The 19,665-nt window shown below is 48.1% G+C and overlaps 1 protein-coding gene across 1 annotated transcript in view; it reads right to left on the reverse strand.

Moving 5' to 3' along the window:
- The window catches only part of LOC144497796 (netrin-G1-like), a 139,890-nt gene extending 120,426 nt beyond the window's left edge, over window positions 1-19,464 (reverse strand). Inside the window, exon 1 of the mRNA XM_078219233.1 lies at window positions 19,243-19,464. Within this exon, the coding sequence (XP_078075359.1) occupies window positions 19,243-19,347 (105 nt within the window). The 5' untranslated portion in view covers window positions 19,348-19,464. The remainder of the gene's footprint in view (window positions 1-19,242) is intronic.
- Window positions 19,465-19,665: the final 201 nt, after the last annotated feature.

A 19,665-nucleotide genomic window follows, 5' to 3' on the forward strand; every position in this document is an offset into this window, starting at 1 on the left:
TCGAACCCGGATCACCCAGAACGTAACACTGAGTCTCTGGGTCACGAGTCCAATGATAATACCATGATGCCACTGCCTCTCTCAGTACTGACCCCCTGACAGTGCGGCACTCCCTCAGCACTGACCCACTGACAGTGCGGCACTCCCTCAGTACTGACCCTCTGACAGTGCGGCACTCCCTCAGTCCTGACCCTCTGACAGTGCGGCACTCCCTCAGTACTGACCCCCTGACAGTGCAGCACTCCCTCAGTACTGACCCTCTGACAGTGCGGCACTCCCTCAGTCCTGACCCTCTGACAGTGCAGCACTCCCTCAGTACTGACCCCCTGACAGTGCAGCACTCCCTCAGTACTGACCCTCTGACAGTGCTGCACTCCCTCAGTACTGACTCTGTGACAGTGCAGCACTCCCTCAGTACTGACTCTGTGACAGTGCAGCACTCCCTCAGTACTGACCCTCTGACAGTGCAGCACTCCCTCAGTACTGACCCTCCATCAGTGCAGCACTCCCTCAGTACTGACCCTCTGACAGTGCGGCACTCCCTCAGTACTGACCCTCCATCAGTGCGACACTCCCTCAGTACTGACCCTCTGACAGTGCGGCACTCCCTCAGTACTGACCCTCTGACAGTGCGGCACTCCCTCAGTACTGACCCTCTGACAGTGCGGCACTCCCTCAGTACTGACCCTCTGACAGTGCGGCACTCCCTCAGCACTGACCCTCTGACAGTGCGGCACTCCCTCAGTACTGACCCTCTGACAGTGCGGCACTCCCTCAGCACTGACCCTCTGACAGTGCGGCACTCCCTCAGTACTGACCCTCTGACAGTGCGGCACTCCCTCAGTACTGACCCTCTGACAGTGCGGCACTCCCTCAGTACTGACCCCCTGACAGTGCCGCACTCCCTCAGTACTGACCCCCTGACAGTGCCGCACTCCCTCAGTACTGACCCTCTGACAGTGCGGCACTCCCTCAGTACTGACCCTCTGACAGTGCGGCACTCCCTCAGTACTGACCCTCTGACAGTGCGGCACTCCCTCAGTACTGACCCTCTGACAGTGCGGCACTCCCTCAGTATTGACCCTCTGACAGTGCCGCACTCCCTCAGTACTGACCCTCTGACAGTGCGGCACTCCCTCAGTACTGACCCTCTGACAGTGCGGCACTCCCTCACTCCTGACCCTCTGACAGTGCGGCACTCCCTCAGTACTGACCCTCTGACAGTGCGGCACTCCCTCAGTACTGACCCTCTGACAGTGTGGCACTCCCTCAGTACTGACCCTCTGACAGTGCGGCACTCCCTCAGCACTGACCCTCTGACAGTGCGGCACTCCCTCAGCTTTTCCCTGGATTGTCAGTTTCTCTGCTCAGATTTGTGAACAGCGACTTGAACCTTTGACTTTGCCGGTTTGTCTCTATTTGTGTTTAGAATTAAATGTGTGGGTGGATAATACAGGGAATACAAAACACAGTAACATTGTCATCAGGGCCAGCGGCTAATCAGTTGTTGCCACAACAGGAATAAATATTTCTTTGAGTTCCTCTTCTCCTCACTGCAAGGTGATTGGAATATCCCAGAGGGAATAGTTTCCTGGGGGATTCTGATCCGGGAATAACGAGTCTGGAAAGGTTAATGTACAGTCGGGTTTACTGGATAGTGTCGTGGTTCCCCAGGACGACAATTTATTCACATCAATTAAAACAGAGAGTCTGAGCAGCGATCTTCCAAGCAATAGACTTTATTTCTCAGCACAAGAGATAAAGTCGGGAACGTCCGGAACACTCCAAAGAGCCCTTGGGCTTACAGTCTTTTATGTACATTTCAGCCTCATATTTCAAGATCCTCCTCTCCCTTTTACAGCCTGTCCTTGGTTGTTATCTTACCCTACAGCCCTATCTTTCTTTGGCCACCATTATTTTTAGTTGACCCTTTATCTGTTTTCTTTGCAATCGGTCGTTCACTGTTATATCTCTTCGTTTCTTAAACCATGGTGGTTATAACTCTTGCTCTTATCTGAACTTTTCTGTTTGTACAATAATCGTGGTTTTGTAGGCTAAGGCCGAAAGTGTTTAGAAGAAAAGACATCCCCTCTGCTAATTTATGGTCCACTAATGTGTTTAGAAGAAAAGACATTCTCTCTGCTGATTTATGGTCCACTATTAAGTTGAACCACCGAGCAGTCTTCCTTGTTTTCTTAAGTGACTATTGTCTGCTTTCCTTAATTAGTGATTGCTATATTACTTCTCTAGTTCCTCCACTTTGATCATATCGACTACACTTGATTATATTAGGTCACACGAAGTTACTTTAGGTTATATACCCATCTCACTACTCACCTAAATCTGCTATATCATTTTACTAAAACCTGTGAATCTGAAGTTCATACCTAGCTCATACAATATCTAATACAATTTCCCTTACAATAGTGAACAGCGAGTGAGATATTTCTAAGAGTCAGGATTAATGGGGTTAAAGTCTACAATCTCAACTTTAATCCACTGGCTCAAGTCTCTCCTGGGCCCTTGGTTTTCAGCTGGAGTATGAAGGGTTTTGTCAGAAATCCAGTGGACTCTGATATTCCAGAGGTAATATGTGCCTTTCCCAGTTGGAAATCCCAGCTACTGCTGAACATAAACTCCCTGAGATTGGGAAAATAGCATCTTCCAAACAGAGGAGGCTATTCAGCCCCATTTTTTCAAACTAAAGTCCTTTGAAACAGGGGAAAAGTTTCAGGGTCTTGGGTAAAAATGAGAGAAGTTGGATAATTGGATAGATTTTTCAAAGAGCCAGCATGGGCACAATGGGCCGAATGGTCTCCTGTGCTGTAAGATGGTATTAACAGCTGACAGAGGAATGAATGCTGGATATTAATATTGCTAAAAGCATCTGCTTCTTATCGGATTGATTGGAAGAATCTTTCTCATTTGCCCACTGCATTTTCTGCATAATAAAACTGAGTGGAGCTGATAATCAGTTCATTGTTTGGAAGTTGCTTTGGGACATCACAAGGTAATGGATGCTGCTATAGAAATGGAAGGCTTTGTTTGAAAGATGAGACCCAGAAACTCCAACATTCACCAGCTGTCACGACTCAATTGGATTCTCATAATTGGTGCTGGGATTCAGAAATAATTGGTTGTCAGACTTTTAGCCGAGCAAGTCACAGACTGTGTTTCTACAGAAGTAGTGATGATCCTCCCTTTAAGTCGACAGTTCCAGTGAGCCGCACAACACGTGTAGTGAAATCGCTGAGACAAGAGTTTCTGCTTAACCACATCCTCCTTCAAACTGACAGACAGCGAGTGAATTTAAAGGAAGTAAAATAGTGAGATAATAATGAGAGGAGAGGGGAGTGTGCAGCGGGACCGAGTCTCCTCCTGCACCAGTCACTGACGGTAAGCGCGCAGGTACAGCAGGCCGTAAAGAAGGAAAATGGTATGTTGGCCTTCATAGCGGAAGGATTCGAGCACAGGAGCAGCGATGTCTTGCTGCAATTGTGCAGGGTGTTGGTGAGGCCAGACCTGGAATATTCACCGGAATTCTACCGCACTAGCCCGTCACGGAATCAGAACTGGCCAAGGGCGGAAAATGGAAACGTCTGTTGATCTCGGGCGGGATTTTCCGGTTTCGGGTTGAGCGAGGTCATAAAATCCCACCCATTGTGGGCAGTTTTGGTCTCCTGATCTGAGGAAGGATATTCCTGCTCCAGAGGGAGTGCAGAGGTGGTTTACCAGGCTGATTCCTGGGATGGCAGGACTGTCATATGAGGAGAGATTCAGTCAATTAGGATTGTATTCACTGGAATTTAGAGTGAGAGGGGATCTCATAGAAACCAATGAAATCCTAACAGGACTGGACAGGATAGATACAGGAAGGATGTTCCTGATGGGGTGTCCAGAACCTGGGGTCACAGTCTGAGGATTCAAGGTAGACGGTTTAGGACGGAGATGAGGAGACATTTCTTCACCCAGAGAGTGGTGAATGTGTGGAATTCACTCCCACAGAAAGCAGCTGAGGCTAAAACATTGAATGTTTTGAAGGAGTGAGATGTCGCTCTGGGGGTGAAGCTTACGGGGTGAAGGCGAGATCAGGACATTCAGTTGGATGATTAGACGTGATGATAATGAATGGCGGAGCAGGTTCAAAGGGCCGAATACCTCCTCCTGCTCCTATTTTCTGTGTTTCTAGAACTCAGGTGAACACAAGGATGGCAGGCAGTGAAGGAGATGGACCTTGGCTCTGTTATTATCCAATTATTCCTGTGGGAAATCATTGAACCAATCCCGGGAAACAGAAATCTTCCATGGTACATGAGTCAGTTACCCATCAGATATCACACAGTGACAGACGTGACAATATCCAATCAGAATGAAGCGGGTGGTTGACTGGGATTGGTTGAGTTATTCTGGTGACCGTGGAGAGGTTACAGCCCAAACATTGCTGAAAACTTTCAGTGACTTTTTACAACAGGAAATAGTGGAGAAATGTTGGAATTGGGGTGGGAGGTTTCTCGATGTAAATGGGAGGGAGAATATTAATGAGAATGAATCGAGTCACAGTGTCATAGAGGTTTACAGCATGGAAACAGGACCTTCAGCCCAACTTGTCCATGCCGCTCTTTTCTTTAAAACTGGTGAACTCATCCCTAGTGCCCACATTTGACCCATATCCCTCGATACGCATCGTACCCATGTAACCGTCTAAATGCTTTCTAAAAGATAAAATTGTACCCGCCTCTACTACCATCTCTGGCAGCTTGTTCCAGACACTCACCACCCTCTGTGTGAAAAAATTACCCCTCTGTATCCTTTTGTATCTCTTCCCTTAAACCTGTGCCCTCTAGTTTTAGACTCCCCTATCTTTGGGAAAAGATATTAACCATCTCGCTGATCTATGCCCCTCATTATTTTATAGACCTCTATAAGATCACCCCTCAGCCTTCTACACTCCAGAGAAAAATGTCCCAGTCTATCCAGCCTCTCCTTATAACTCAAACAATCAAGTCCCGGTAGCATTCTAGTAAATCTTTCCTGCACTCTTTCTAGTTTAATCATATCCTTTCTGTAATAGGGTGACCAGAACTGTACCCAGTATTCCAAGTGAATGGGTTGATGCTGAAGTTCGGGGGGTTCGTGAATCACACAGCTTCTATCTCGGGATTCTGAAGGGATTGCTTCAAATGAATATCTGTGATTCCAACGGACCTTTTCCAAAGATCCCGATACTCGAGCCAAATTCCAGAGGATTGGAAAAAGTAAATGTGACTCCTAACTTCAGAAAGGAACCAGGAATGAAGCACAGAATCACAGAGCCACAAGGTTTACTTCCCCCCCCCCGCCCCCAAACATCTCCCCCCCCCCTCCTTCCCACCCCCCCTCCCCCCCCTCCTTCCCACCCCCCCCCCCCCCCGCCCCCCCCCCCCCGCCCCCCCCCCCCCCCCCCCCGGGAAAGCGTTTGGAATCATTGAGACGAGTCTGATGGCACCGAGTTAATTCAAGCCAATGGGAGATCAGGACTCAGTTAGGAGTTGAATTTCTTTGAGAAGATGGCAGGTCGGGGTAAATCGGACTGTGATGGATGTCATTGACCCAGGAAACTTTCTGGGACTTTGGCCGTGTCACTTTAACAGTTGGCATGGTGATCACAGACAGCTCGACAAGCAGAATGATGGGAGGCTTTGTGAGGGATTCTCCGATCTCATCCACCCCGCCCCCGCTGCCAATGAGAACGGAGAATTTGGCGCTCAGCCAAATCTTCATTCACTGCAGTGGGACTGGAGAATCCCAGCCAAGGGTGAGGTGGGAGAATTCCGGCTATTGAGAGAGAATTGGAAGATAAATCCAGGGAGGATATTTTCAACTGAGTTTAGACCTGATTAAATCACATGGGACCCACCATTCAGCCCATCACTCTGGTACTGGCTATACAAGAGCAATCCAATTAACCCAAACTCACTGCTCAATCCCACTTAATTCCTAAACTATCTCCCCAATTCCCTTTTGAAAGTTATTGTTGAATCTGCTTCCGCCGCCCTTTCAGGCAGCACATTCCGGATCACAGGAACTCACTGTCTCACACTGCACCCAGTGTCTCTCTAAAGATTTTTAAAAAAAGTTTATTTATTCGTCACAAGGGTTACATTAACACTGCAATGAAGTTACTGTGAAATTCCCCGAATTGCTACATTCCAGCGCCTGTTCGAGTCAATGCATTTAACCATCACATCTTTCAGACTGTGGGAGGAAACCGGAGCACCCGGAGGAAACCCACGCAGACACGGGGAGAACATGCAAACTCCACAGAGACAGGAACCCAAGCCGGGAATCGAACCCGGGTCCCTGGCGCTGTGAAGCAGCTGTGCTAACCACTGTGCTACCGTGCCGCCCCAGTGTCGCACTGTACCCAGTATCTCTAACTCCAGTTCAGTGTCACACTGTATCCAGTGTCTCTCTCTCTCTCTCCAGTGCACAATGTCACACTGTATTCTGTCTCTCTCTCTCTCCAGTGCACAATGTCACACTGTATCCAGTGTCTCTCTCTCTCTCCAGTGCACAGTTTCACACTGTATCCAGTGTCTCTCTCTCCAGTGCACAGTGTCAACAATCCGAGGATATTGAAGTGGAATTGGATGTGAAAATGCTTTGAACTGTTGCCAGAGACGAATGAAATTGGGGATTAGAGTCAGTGAAATATTCTGCTTTCAACATGGAGATTAAGGAGAATTAACAGACTCCTTTAGTCTGGAAGATCTAACGAAACAATTACATTCTCTCTCTTACCAAGACCACGTCCCAGCATTTCCCCAATATCAGCCCCGGCCACTGAAAACCACAGCACTGCTTTTATTCGTGGCTGCACTGATTATTCTAACACAAGCCGGGCCCATCCCTCACTGACTCGCACCAAATCCCCCCCACCCCCATCGCCCCGAGGCCCACTCTCCCCCATCACCCCTTTGCCCACTCATCCCCATCGCCCCTTTGCCCACTCACCCCCATCGCCCCTTTGCCCACTCACCCCCATCGCCCCTTTGCCCACTCACCCCATCGCCCCTTTGCCCACTCACCCCCATCGCCCCTTTGCCCACTCACCCCCATCGCCCCTTTGCCCACTCACCCCCATCGCCCCTTTGCCCACTCACCCCCATCGCCCCTTTGCCCACTCACCCCCATCGCCCCTTTGCCCACTCACCCCATCGCCCCTTTGCCCACTCACCCCCATCGCCCCTTTGCCCACTCACCCCATCGCCCCTTTGCCCACTCACCCCCATCGCCCCTTTGCCCACTCACCCCCATCGCCCCTTTGCCCACTCATCCCCATTGCCCCTTTGCCCACTCACCCCCATCGCCCATTTTCTCACTCACCCCATTGTCCCTTTGCCCTCTCATTCCCATCGCCCCTTTGCCCCTTTGTAGCAAGCCTTCCCAAAGCTTAAACTCTGTCCCCGGGTAACAAAAGCCGACATTCCATGTTCCTTCCGAATCACTGACTGCACCTGCTGCGCACAAACGTTTCTGATTTCTGTACAGGGACCCCCAGACACCTCTTTTCCCCGGCACTATCCCCAGCTGCTCTCCCTCCCCCGGCACTCCCTCCCGCCGCGCTCCGTCCCTCGGCACTCCCTCCCGCCGCGCTCCCTCCTGTCGCGCTCCCTCCCCCGGCGCTCTCTCTCGCCATGCTCCCTGCCCCCCGTGCTCCCGCCTGCTGCGTTATATAATCTCTCTCCAATGAAATATTAAAACTGCCCTCTTGAACTGGCATTTGCTACCAAATAAACCTGTTGGACTTTAACCTGTTGTTGTTAAAACTCTTACTACTCTTGAACTGTGCCATTGGTCACCTGACCCAATATCTCACAACTCAGTGTCAAATCGCAGTGTTGCCGGGAAACACTTTGGGATGTATCATTACATTAAAGGTGCTGCGTAAATGCAAAGTAGTTGTTGTAACTGAGAATAAATAATGGCCGGAATTCTCCGATCTCATTCGCCCTGCCAACACTGTCAGCGAGAACGGAGAATTTGACACTCAGCCAAAACTCCAATCACTGCAGCGGGACTGGAGAATCCCAGCCGCGGGCGGGGTTGGAGAATCCCAGCCTAGTGGAAATACCGGGGGTATTTACTGGAGTCAATGGGAATCAGGGGAAACTCTCCGCTGGTTGGAGTCATTCCCGGCACAAAGGAAGATGGTTGTTGTGATTGGAGGTCCATTATCTCAGCTCCAGGACATCACTGCAGGAGTTTTTTAAGTTTATTTCATTAGTGTCACAAGGAGGCTTACATTCACACCACAATGAAGTTACTGTGAAAATCCCCGAGGAGTTCAAAGAACAAAGAGAACAAAGAACAGTACAGCACAGGAACATGCCCTTCGGCCCTCCAAGCCCGTGCCGATCATGATGCCTAAACTAAAACCATCTGCACTTACGGAGTCCGTATCCTTCCATTCCCATCCTATTCATGTATTCGTCTAGTTGCCCCTTAAATGCCGCTATCGTACCCGCTCCCACCACCTCCCCGGGCAGCACGTTCCAGACATTCACCACCCTCTGTGTAAAAAACATGCCTCGCACATCTCCTCTAAACTTTTCCCCACGCACCTTAAACCTATGTCCCCGAGTACTTGACTTTTCTACCTTAGGAAAAAACCTCTGACTATCCACTCTGTCCATGCCTCTAAATCCTGTAAACCTCTCCCAGGTTCCTCAGGGTGGTGTCCGAGGCCCAACAATCTTCAGCTGCTTCATCAACGACCTTCCCTCTGTCGTAAGGTCAGAAATGGGGATGTTCGACAATGACTGCGCAATGTTTGATTTGATTTATTATTGTCACATGTATTAGTATACAGTGAAAAGTATTATTTCCTGCGTGCTATACAGACAAAGCATACCGTTCATAGAGAAGGAAAGGAGAGAGTGCAGAATGTAGTGTTACAGTCATAGCTAGGGTGTAGAGAAAGATCAACTTAATGCAAGGTAAGTCCATTCAAAGGTCTGACGGCAGCAGGGAAGAAGCTGTTCTTGAGTCGGTTGGTACGTGACCTCAGACTTTTGTATCTTTTTCCGGATGGAAGAAGGTGGAAGAGAGAATGTCCGGGGCGCGTGGGGTCCTTGATTATGCTGGCTGCTTTGCCGAGGCAGTGGAAAATATAGACAGAGTCAATGGATGGGAGGCTGGTTTGTGTGATGGATTGGACTTCGTTCATAACCATTTATAGTTTCTTGTGGTCTTGGGCAGAGCAGGAGCCATGCCAAGCTGTGATACAACCGGAAAGAATGCTTTCTATGGTGCATCTGTAGCAGTTGGTGAGAGTCGTAGCTGACATGCCAAATTTCCTTAGTCTTCTGAGGAAGTAGAGGTGTTGGTGGGGCTTTCTTAACTATAGTGTCAGCATGGGGGGACCAGGACAGGTTGTTGGTGATCGGGACACCTACAAACTTGAAGCTCTTGACCCTTTCTACTTCGTCCCTGTTGATGTAGGCAGGAAGATGGTTGTGGTGATTGGAGGTCCATTATCTCAGCTCCAGGTCCCCCCATGTCAACACTATAGCTAAGAAAGCCCACCAACACCTCTACTTTCTCAGAAGACTAAGGAAATTTGGCATGTCAGCCACGACTCTCACCAACTTCTACAGATGCACCATAGAAAGCATTCTTTCCGGTTGTACCACAGCTTGGTATGGCTCCTGCTCTGCCCAAGACCGCAAGAAACTATAAATGGTCATGAACGAAGCCCAGTCCATCACGCAAACCAGCCTCCCATCCATTGACTCTGTCTACCCTTCCCGCTGCCTCGGCAAAGCAGCCAGCATAATTAAGGATGGAGACAGGGGCATGTTCTCCTCTACGCTTTCTGAAGTCGATGACAATTTCCTTCGTTTTGTTGACTTTGAGGGAGAGATTATTGTCACCGCACCAGTTCACCAGATTCTCTGTCTCATTCCTGTAATCTCTCGAGAGCCGAGTAGTTTCCGAAACTAAACGCTGTTCCTGTGGCTCTGACGTCACAGGCTGGTTAGACTGGGGAAGGAGAGCAAAGCTCCTTCTCTAATGGAGATGAGTGACGCTGATGGGTTTCTATAAGAACCTGGTATAGTTTCCTGGTCATCAGAACTGAGACTGGCTTCTTATTTCAGAGCGATTCAACTCATTGAATTTAAATTCCTCAGCTGCTGTTGTGGGATTTGAACTCATATCTCGGGATGATTAGTCTGCTCTCTGGATTACCATTCCAGTAACATCACCATTATGTTACTGTTCCTGACATCTCATTTCCATTTACATTTCATCCCATTTACAGTTTAAATAAAATCCATTGAAATGTGAAGTGGATTAAATTTATCCCATTTCATTTTGACTCAAACATTCATTTAATGAATTAATCTGATTGAGGTTTTGCTGTTTTTGTGAAGTGCTGGGAGGGAGAATTACTCTTTCCTGCAATCTCCCTTATTAAACTGCATTAGTGACTGGCTGACTGTCTCATCCCATTTGCCGGGGGAGGGAGTGGAAGCAGATACGATAGTAAGTTTTAAGGGGCGTCTGGACAAATACACGAATGAGATGGGAACAGAGGGATATGGTCCCCGGAAGGGTAGAGGGTTTTAGTTCAGTCGGGCAGCATGGTCGGTGCAGGCTTGGAGGGCCGAAGGGCCTGTTCCTGTGCTGTAATTTTCTTTGCTCTTTGTTCTTATTTGTGAGTGTGTGTGTGTGTGTGTGAGCATAGTGAGTGTGTGTGCGTGAGCATAGTGAGTGTGAGCATAGTGAGTGTGAGCATAGTGAGTGTGAGGGTAAATGATTCATTTTGGTAGGACTAATTTAAATGTGGATTACAGGGTCAAAGGTAGGGTTGTGAAGACTGTGGAGGAACAGAGAGATCTTGGGGTCCATATCCACAGACCTCTAAAGGTTGCCACTCAAGTGGATAGAGCTGTGAAGAAGGCCTATAGTGTGTTAGCTTTTATTAACAGGGGGTTGGAGTTTAAGAGCTGTGGGGTTATGCTGCAACTGTACAGGACCTTGGTGAGACCACATTTGGAATATTGTGTGCAGTTCTGGTCACCTCACTATAAGAAGGATGTGGAAGCGCTGGAAAGAGTGCAGAGGAGATTTACCAGGATGCTGCCTGGTTTGGAGGGTAGGTCTTATGAGGAAAGGTTGAGGGAGCTAGGGCTGTTCTCTCTGGAGCGGAGGAGGCTGAGGGGAGACTTAATAGAGGTTTATAAAATGATGAAGGGGATAGATAGAGTGAACGTTCCAAGACTATTTCCTCGGGTGGATGGAGCTATTACAAGGGGGCATAACTATAGGGTTCATGGTGGGAGATACAGGAAGGATATCAGAGGTAGGTTCTTTACGCAGAGAGTGGTTGGGGTGTGGAATGGACTGCCTGCAGTGATAGTGGAGTCAGACACTTTAGGAACATTTAAGCGGAGCACACCAGGATGATAGGGAGTGGGATAGCTTGATCTTGGTTTCAGATAAAGCTTGGCACAACATCGTGGGCCGAAGGGCCTGTTCTGTGCTGTACTGTTCTATGTTCTATGTTCTAAGTTCTATGTTCAATGAGTGTGTGTGTGTGAGCGTAAGTGTGAATGTGTGAATGAGTGAGTGATTGAGTGACTGAGTGGGTCAGTGAGAGAGTGAGTGAGTGAGTGAATGAGTGAGTGAGTGAGTGGGTGAGTGAGTGATTGAGTGAGTGAATGAGTGGGTCAGTGAGTGAGGGAGTGAGTGAGTGAGTGAGTGGGTGAGTGAGTGAGTGAGTGGGTCAGTGAGTGTTTGAGTGAGTGATTGAGTGATTGAGTGAGTGAATGAGTGGGTCAGTGAGTGAGTGAGTGAGTGAGTGAGTGAGTGGGTCAGTGAGTGAGTGAGTGAGTGGGTCAGTGAGTAATTGAGTGAGTGAGTGACTGAGTGAGTGAGTGAGTGTCTGAGTGAGGACTGAGTGAGTGACTGAGTGAGTGACTGAGTGAGTGACTGAGTGGGTGACTGAGTGGGTGACTGAGTGGGTGACTGAGTGGGTGACTGAGTGGGTGACTGACTGAGTGGGTGACTGAGTGAGTGAGTGAGTGAGTGAGTGAGTGAGTGAGTGAGTGAGTGAGCGAGTGAGTGGGTCAGTGAGTGATTAAGATCAACAAGATGTCCCAACTCCTGTATTCAATGCTCTGACCAATGAAACCAAGCATGCCGAATGCCTTCTTCACCACTCTGTCCACCTGTGACTCCACTTTCAAGGAGCTATGAACATGTACCCCTAGATCTCTTTGTTCTGTAACTCTCCCCAACGCCCTGCCATTAACTGGGTAAGTCCTGCCCTGGTTCAATCTACCAAAATGCGTCACCTCGCATTTATCTAAATTAAACTCCATCTGCCATTCGTCAGCCCATTGGCCCAATTGATCAAGATCCCGTTGCAACTGGAGGTAACTTCCTTCACTGTCCACTATGTCACCAATCTTGGTGTCATCTGCAAACTTACTAACCATGCCCCCTATATTCTCATCCAAATCATTCATACAAATGACAGTGGGCCCAGCACCGATCCCTGAGGCACACCGCTGGTCACAGGCCTCCAGTTTGAAACACAACTCTCTACAACCACCCTCTGTCTTTTGTCAAGAAGCCAATTTTGTATCCATTTAGATACCTCACCCTGAATCCCGTGAGATTTAACCTTATGCAACAACCTACCACGTGGTACCTTGTCAAAGGCCTTGCTAAAGTCCATGTAGACAACATCAACTGCACTGCCCTCATCTACCTTCTCTGGTGGGATTTGAACTCCTGTTCTCTGGATTACTGCTGTTGCAACATAACCTCTCCAGCACCGTAGCCGGTTCATGATATCACCACAGCATCTGTGCAGGAATTGATTTATTTGCAGCAATGTTACAGTCACAGTCTGAATACATTCTCACCCTGAAGACTTTCCGGCTCACTCACCCACTCATATTGAATACAGACTCAGAGAACAGAAGCTTAGGAGACGGAACAGATTGGGAAATGAGAGAGCAAGTAAATGTGTAAAAAAAACAGCTACATATTCAAACATGCAAATGATCAGAAAAAGGCCGATAAATTCCTGCAGGATTTTCAGGCACTGACTGATTAAATGGCAGCAAGAAGCCAATATTTATCTCTTAACCAAGATGAACTGGGCACAGATTAGCTGGCCCATGGGATCTTGCTGTGCACAAAGTGGCTGATCTGTCTCCTACATGACTAATTACTGACTGGCTGGGAAGTGTTAGAGACCACCCTGAGCTGGGGATGCTGACACGACAACATTTAATCTGCTCTGACTGGATCCACTCAATGTTTCAGACACAGCTCCAACAGTGGAATATGGAACTGCTCACAGACTGTGATTGTTTCTAAAACAGTTCATTAATTGACTGAGAGAATAATTCCCTCTGATAAACTACATGTTCTGCAATAAATTATACATTTTTAATTATTGGTAAAACATATGGCTGATTACTAAATCAGGAGTATTCCCCAAGCAATGATGTAGGAACCAGTTATGCTGCCGAGATAATGAACAGAATGAGCAGATAATTCATACCCCCACACAGAGCGGAATTTACAACAATACCATTGCAGGACACTTTGTAACAGACTGAGATCAGAGCAGATTCTCACACAAGGTGACATGAGAATAACATGAATTGGGGCCAATCTGGTGCTACTTGTGCTCAGTCAGCACCTTGTGAAATGAAACATCTCCAAACAGCTCAATCGAGAATAAACATTACAAACAACAGTCAGATACACAACAGCAAACACTCCCCACTGGAGATATCGGCCAGTCAGATACACAACAGCAAACACTCCCCACTGGAGATATCGGCCAGTCAGATACACAACAGCAAACACTCCCCACTGGAGATATCGGCCAGTCAGATACACAACAGCAAACACTCCCCACTGGAGATATCGGCCAGTCAGATACACAACAGCAAACACTCCCCACTGGAGATATCGGCCAGTCAGATACACAATTGGACACATTCCCCACTGATTTGATTTATTATTGTCACATGTATTAACATACAGTGAAAAGTATTGTTTCTTGTGCGCTGTACAGACAAAGCATACCATTCATAAAGAAGGAAACGAGAGAATGCAGAATGTAGTGTTCCAGTCATAGCTAGGGTACAGAGAAAGATCAACTTAATGCAAGGTCGGTCCATTCAAAAGTCTGAAGGCAGCAGGGAAGAAGCTGTTCTTGAGTCGGTTGATACGTGACCTCAGACTTTTGTATGTTTTTCTCGAAGGAAGAAGGTGGAAGAGAGAATGACGGCGGTGCGTGGGGTCCTTAATTATGCTGGCTGCTTTGCTGAGGCAGCGGGTAGTGTCGACAGAGTCAATGGATGGGAGGCTGGTTTGCGTGATGGAGATATTGGAGAGTCAGATACACAATGGAACACATTCCCCACTGGAGATATTGGACCACAAGACCATAAAACACAGGAGCAGAATGAGGCCACTCGGCCCATCGAGTCTGCTCTACCATTCAATCATGGCTGATATTTTTCTCATCCCCATTCTCCTGCCTTTTCCCCATAACCCCTGATCCCCTTATTAATCAAGAACCTATCTATCTCTGTCCTAAAGACACTCAATGACCCGGCCTCCACAGCCTTCTGCAGCAAAGAGTTCCACAGATTCACCACTCTCTGGCTGAAGAAATTCCTCCTTATCCCTGTTTTAAAAGCTCGTCCCTTTAGCCTGAGGTTGTGCCTTGGTTCTAGTTTTTCCTACTAGTGGAAACATCCTCTCCACATCCACTCTATCCAGGCCTCGCAGTATCCTGTAAGTTTCAATAAGATCCCCCCTCATCCTAAACTCCAATGAGTACAGACCCAGAGTCCTCAACTGTTCCTCATACCACAAGCTCTTCATTCCAGGGATTATTCTTGTGAACCTCCTCTGGACCCTTTCCAAGGCCAGCACATCATTCCTTAGATACGGGGCCCAAAACTGTTCACAATGCTCCAAATGAGGTCTGACCAGAGCCTAATCCAGCCTCAGACGTACATCCCTGCTCTGGTATCTTGACTGCTCTTGGACAGTCAGATACATAATTGGACACATTCCCCACTAATTTGATTTATTATTGTCACAAGTATTGTTTCTTACGCGCTATACAGACAAAGCATACCGTTCATAGTGTAGCAAGCGAGTGAGTGCAGAATGTAGTGTTACAGTCATTGCTAGGGTGTAGGGAAAGATCAACTTAATGTGAGGTAGGTCCATTCAAAAGTCTGACAGCAAAGAACAAAGAAAATTACAGCACAGGAACAGGCCCTTCGGCCCTCCAAGCCTGCACTGACCATGCTGCCCGACTTAACTAAAACCCCCTACCCTTCCGGGGACCATATCCCTCTATTCCCATCCCATTCATGTATTTGTCAAGATGCCCTTTAAAAGTCACTACTGTATCCGCTTCCACTCCCTCCCCCGGCAACGAGTTCCAGGCACCCACAATTCTCTGTGTAAAAAATCTGCCTCGTATATCTCCTTTAAACCTTGCCCCTCGCACCTTAAACCTGTGCCCCCTAGTAATTGACTCTTCCACCCTGGGAAAAAGCTTCTGACTATCCACTCTGTCCATGCCTCTCATAATCTTATAGACTTCTATCAGGTCTCCCCTCAACCTCCGTCGCTCCAATGAGAACTAACCAAGTTTCTCCAACCTCTCCTCATAGCTAATGCCCTCCATACCAGGCAACATCCTGGTAAATGTTTTCTGTACCCTTTCCAAAGCCTCCACATCCTTCTGGTAATGTGGCGACCAGAATTGAACACTATATTCCAAGTGCGGCCTAACTAAGGCTCTATAAAGCTGCAACATGACTTGCCAATTTTTAAACTCAATACCCTGGCCGATGAAGGCAAGCATGCCGTATGCCTTCTTGACTGCCTTCTCCACCTGCATTGCCACTTTCAGTGACCTGTGTACCTGTACACCCAGATCCCTTTGCCTATCAATACTGTTAAGGGTTCTGCCATTTGCTGTATATTCCCGATCTGTGTTAGACCTTCCAAAATGCATTACCTCACATTTGTCTGGATTAAACTCCATCTGCCATCTCTTCGCCCAAGTCTCCAACTGATCCTGCTGTATCCTCTCTGATGGTCCTCATCGCTATCCGCAAATCCACCAATCTTTGTGTCGTCCACAAACTTACTAATCAATCCAGTTACATTTTCCTCCAAATCATTTACATATGTTACAAACAGCAAAGGTCCCAGCGCTGATCCCTGAGGAACACCACTTGTCACAGCCCTCCATTCTAAAACGCACCCTTCCACTGCTACTCTCTGTCTTCTTTGACCGAGCCAGTTTTGTATCCACCTTGCCAGCTCACCTCTGATCCCATGCGACTTCACCTTCTGCACCAGTCTGCCATGAGGGACCTTGTCAAAGGCCTTACTGAAGTCCATGGAGACAACATCCACTGCCCTACCCTCATCAATCATCTTTGTCACTTCCTCGAAAAACTCGATCAAGTTCGTGAGACATGACCTCCCCTTCACAAAACTCGAGCAGGAGGGAAGAAGCTGTTCTTGAGTCAGTTGGTACGTGACCTCAGACTTTTGTATCATTTTTCTGACAGAAGCAGATAGAAGAGAGAATGTCTGGGGTGCATGGGGTCCTTAATTATGCTGGCTGCTTTGCCGAGGCAGTGGGAAGTGTAGTCAGAGTCAATGGATGGGAGACTGGTTTGGTGATGGAGATATTGGACAGATACACAATGGGACACATTCCCCACTGGAGATATCGGCCAGTCAGATACACAATTGGACATGTTCCCCATTGGAGATATCGGCCAGTCAGATACACAATTGGACATGTTCCCCATTGGAGATATCGGCCAGTCAGATACACAATTGGACATGTTCTCTTCCAATACCTTTGCGGTGGACAGAAAGGATCGAGCATGTGGACATAAAGAAAGAGGATGTGTTGGAACTATTGAATGGCATCAAGGTTGGTAAGTCGCCGGGACCGGATGGGATGTACCCCAGGTTACTGTGGGAGGCGAGGGAGGAGATTGCGGAGCCATTGGCGATGATCTTTGCATCGTCGATGGAGATGGGAGAGGTTCCGGAGGATTGGAGGATTGCAGATGTGGTCCCTATATTCAAGAAAGGGAACAGGGACAGCCCGGAAAATTACCGACCGGTGAGTCTAACCTCAGTGGTTGGTAAGTTGATGGAGAGGATCCTGAGAGACAGGATTTATGATCATCTAGAGAAGTTTAGTATGATCAAAAGTAGTCAGCACGGCTTTGTCAAGGGCAGGTCGTGCCTTACGAGCCTGGTTGAGTTCTTTGAAAATGTGACCAAACACATTGACGAAGGAAGAGCGGTGGATGTGGTCTATATGGACTTCAGCAAGGCGTTCGATAAGGTCCCCCATGCAAGATTTCTTGAGAAAGTGAGAGGGCATGGGATCCAAGGGGCTGTTGCCTTGTGGATCCAGAACTGGCTTGCCTGCAGAAGGCAGAGAGTGGCTGTGGAGGGGTCTTTCTCTGCATGGAGGTCAGTGACCAGTGGAGTGCCCCAGGGATCTGTCCTGGGACCCTTGCTGTTTGTCATTTTCATAAATGACCTGGATGAGAAAGTGGAGGGATGGGTTGGTAAGTTTGCTGACGACACCAAGGTAGGTGGTGTTGTGGATAGTTTGGAGGGATGTCAGAAGTTGCAGCGAGACATAGATAGAATGCAAGACTGGGCGGAGAAGTGGCAGATGGACTTCAACCCGGATAAGTGTGTGGTGATCCATTTTGGCAGATCCAATGGGATGAAGCAGCAGTATAATATGAAGGGTACCATTCTTAGCAGTGTAGAGGATCAGAAGGACCTTGGGGTCCGGGTCCATAGGACTCTTAAATCGGCCTCGCAGGTGGAGGATGCGGTCAAGAAGGCGTACGGCGTACTGGCCTTCATTAATCGAGGGATTGAGTTTAGGAGTCGGGAGATAATGCTGCAGCTTTATAGGACCCTGGTTAGACCCCACTTGGAGTACTGCGCGCAGTTCTGGTCACCTCATTACAGGAAAGATGTTGAAGCCATTGAAAGGGTGCAGAGGAGATTTACAAGGATGTTGCCTGGATTGGGGGGCATGCCTTATGAGGATAGGTTGAGGGAGCTTGGTCTCTTCTCCCTGGAGAGACGAAGGATGAGAGGTGACCTGATAGAGGTTTACAAGATGTTGAGAGGTCTGGATAGGGTAGACTCTCAGAGGCTATTTCCAAGGGCTGAAATGGTTGCTACGAGAGGACACAGGTTTAAGGTGCTGGGGGGTAGGTACAGAGGAGATGTCAGGGGTAAGTTTTTCACTCAGAGGGTGGTGGGTGAGTGGAATCGGCTGACGTCGGTGGTGGTGGAGGCAAACTCGTTGGGGTCTTTTAAGAGACTTCTGGATGAGTACATGGGATTTAATGGGATTGAGGGCTATAGATAGGCCTAGAGGTGGGGATGTGATCGGCGCAACTTGTGGGCCGAAGGGCCTGTTTGTGCTGTGGCTTTCTATGTTCTATGTTCTATGTTCTAATACTGGATCCTCCTGCGATTGAAACACTTTTACTTTTGCAATTTAAAAAAATTGGCAATTTTGAACATCAGAATTACATATCTCCTTAACCTTCTCTGCTCTCATAGAACATAGAACATTGCAGCGCAGTACAGGCCCTTCAGCCCTCGATGTTGCGCCGACCAGTGAAATCAATCGAAAGCCCATCTAACCTACACTATTCCAATATCATCCATATGTTTATCCAATGACCATTTAAATGCCCTTAATTTTGGCGAGTCCACTACTGCTGCAGGCAGGGCATTCTACTCTCTGAGTGAAGAACCTACATCTGATATCTGTCCTATATCTATCACCCCTCAATTTAAAGCTATGTCCCAGGGGTACAATCCCAGCTTCTCCAGTCTCTCCACAATCATTGAAGTCCCTCATCCCTGGGAACATTCTCGTAAATCCCTCACTCTCTCTCCAAGGCCCTGACATCCTTCCTAAAGTGTGGAACTCAGAATTGGACTCAATCCTCCAGCTGAGGTCTAACCAGTGATTTATAAACATTGACCACTGTATCCTAGGTCTTGCATTCACTGTGTCTGTTATTAACTCCAGTGTCGGAGCTTGAAGGGAATTCACTTTGTTAAAACCATTCAGTGCTTGTCCATTCACACAAGAGTGGCTGATTCAGAAAGGACTATACTCACCAGCGTGCAGTACATCTCCGGGGGCTCTCCACACGTACTGTTGGGGGGATCCAACCTGATCTTGAGGAACCTGGTGAGGAGAGCAGCCTCAGGCTGACAGGCCATGTAATCCCAACTGACCCCCTGATCCCGGTGAACCTGAGTCTTACACAGGTCATAGTGTCCCCAGGATGGGAAATGCTGGGCAGTGAGAGACAAGCTCACCCAAAGGGCCTGAAGAGGCAACAAACTCAACACGCTCATCACTTTGATTGGATCCTACTCAGAGTGGGAAGATCTCAGTCTGTCTGGAGGTGATTCAGGGGTCTCCACTCTGACTGGATTCTCACTCAGAGAGAAAGGAACTCAGTGTGTGCTGGTGTTCAGGGTTGATATTCCAGTTGCTTTTCCCAGTGTTGGTGAGGGCGCTCCAGGTAATGGGAA

The sequence above is a fragment of the Mustelus asterias genome, chromosome 8, assembly GCF_964213995.1.
Source record: "Mustelus asterias chromosome 8, sMusAst1.hap1.1, whole genome shotgun sequence".
In the NCBI taxonomy this organism is placed as follows: domain Eukaryota; kingdom Metazoa; phylum Chordata; class Chondrichthyes; order Carcharhiniformes; family Triakidae; genus Mustelus; species Mustelus asterias.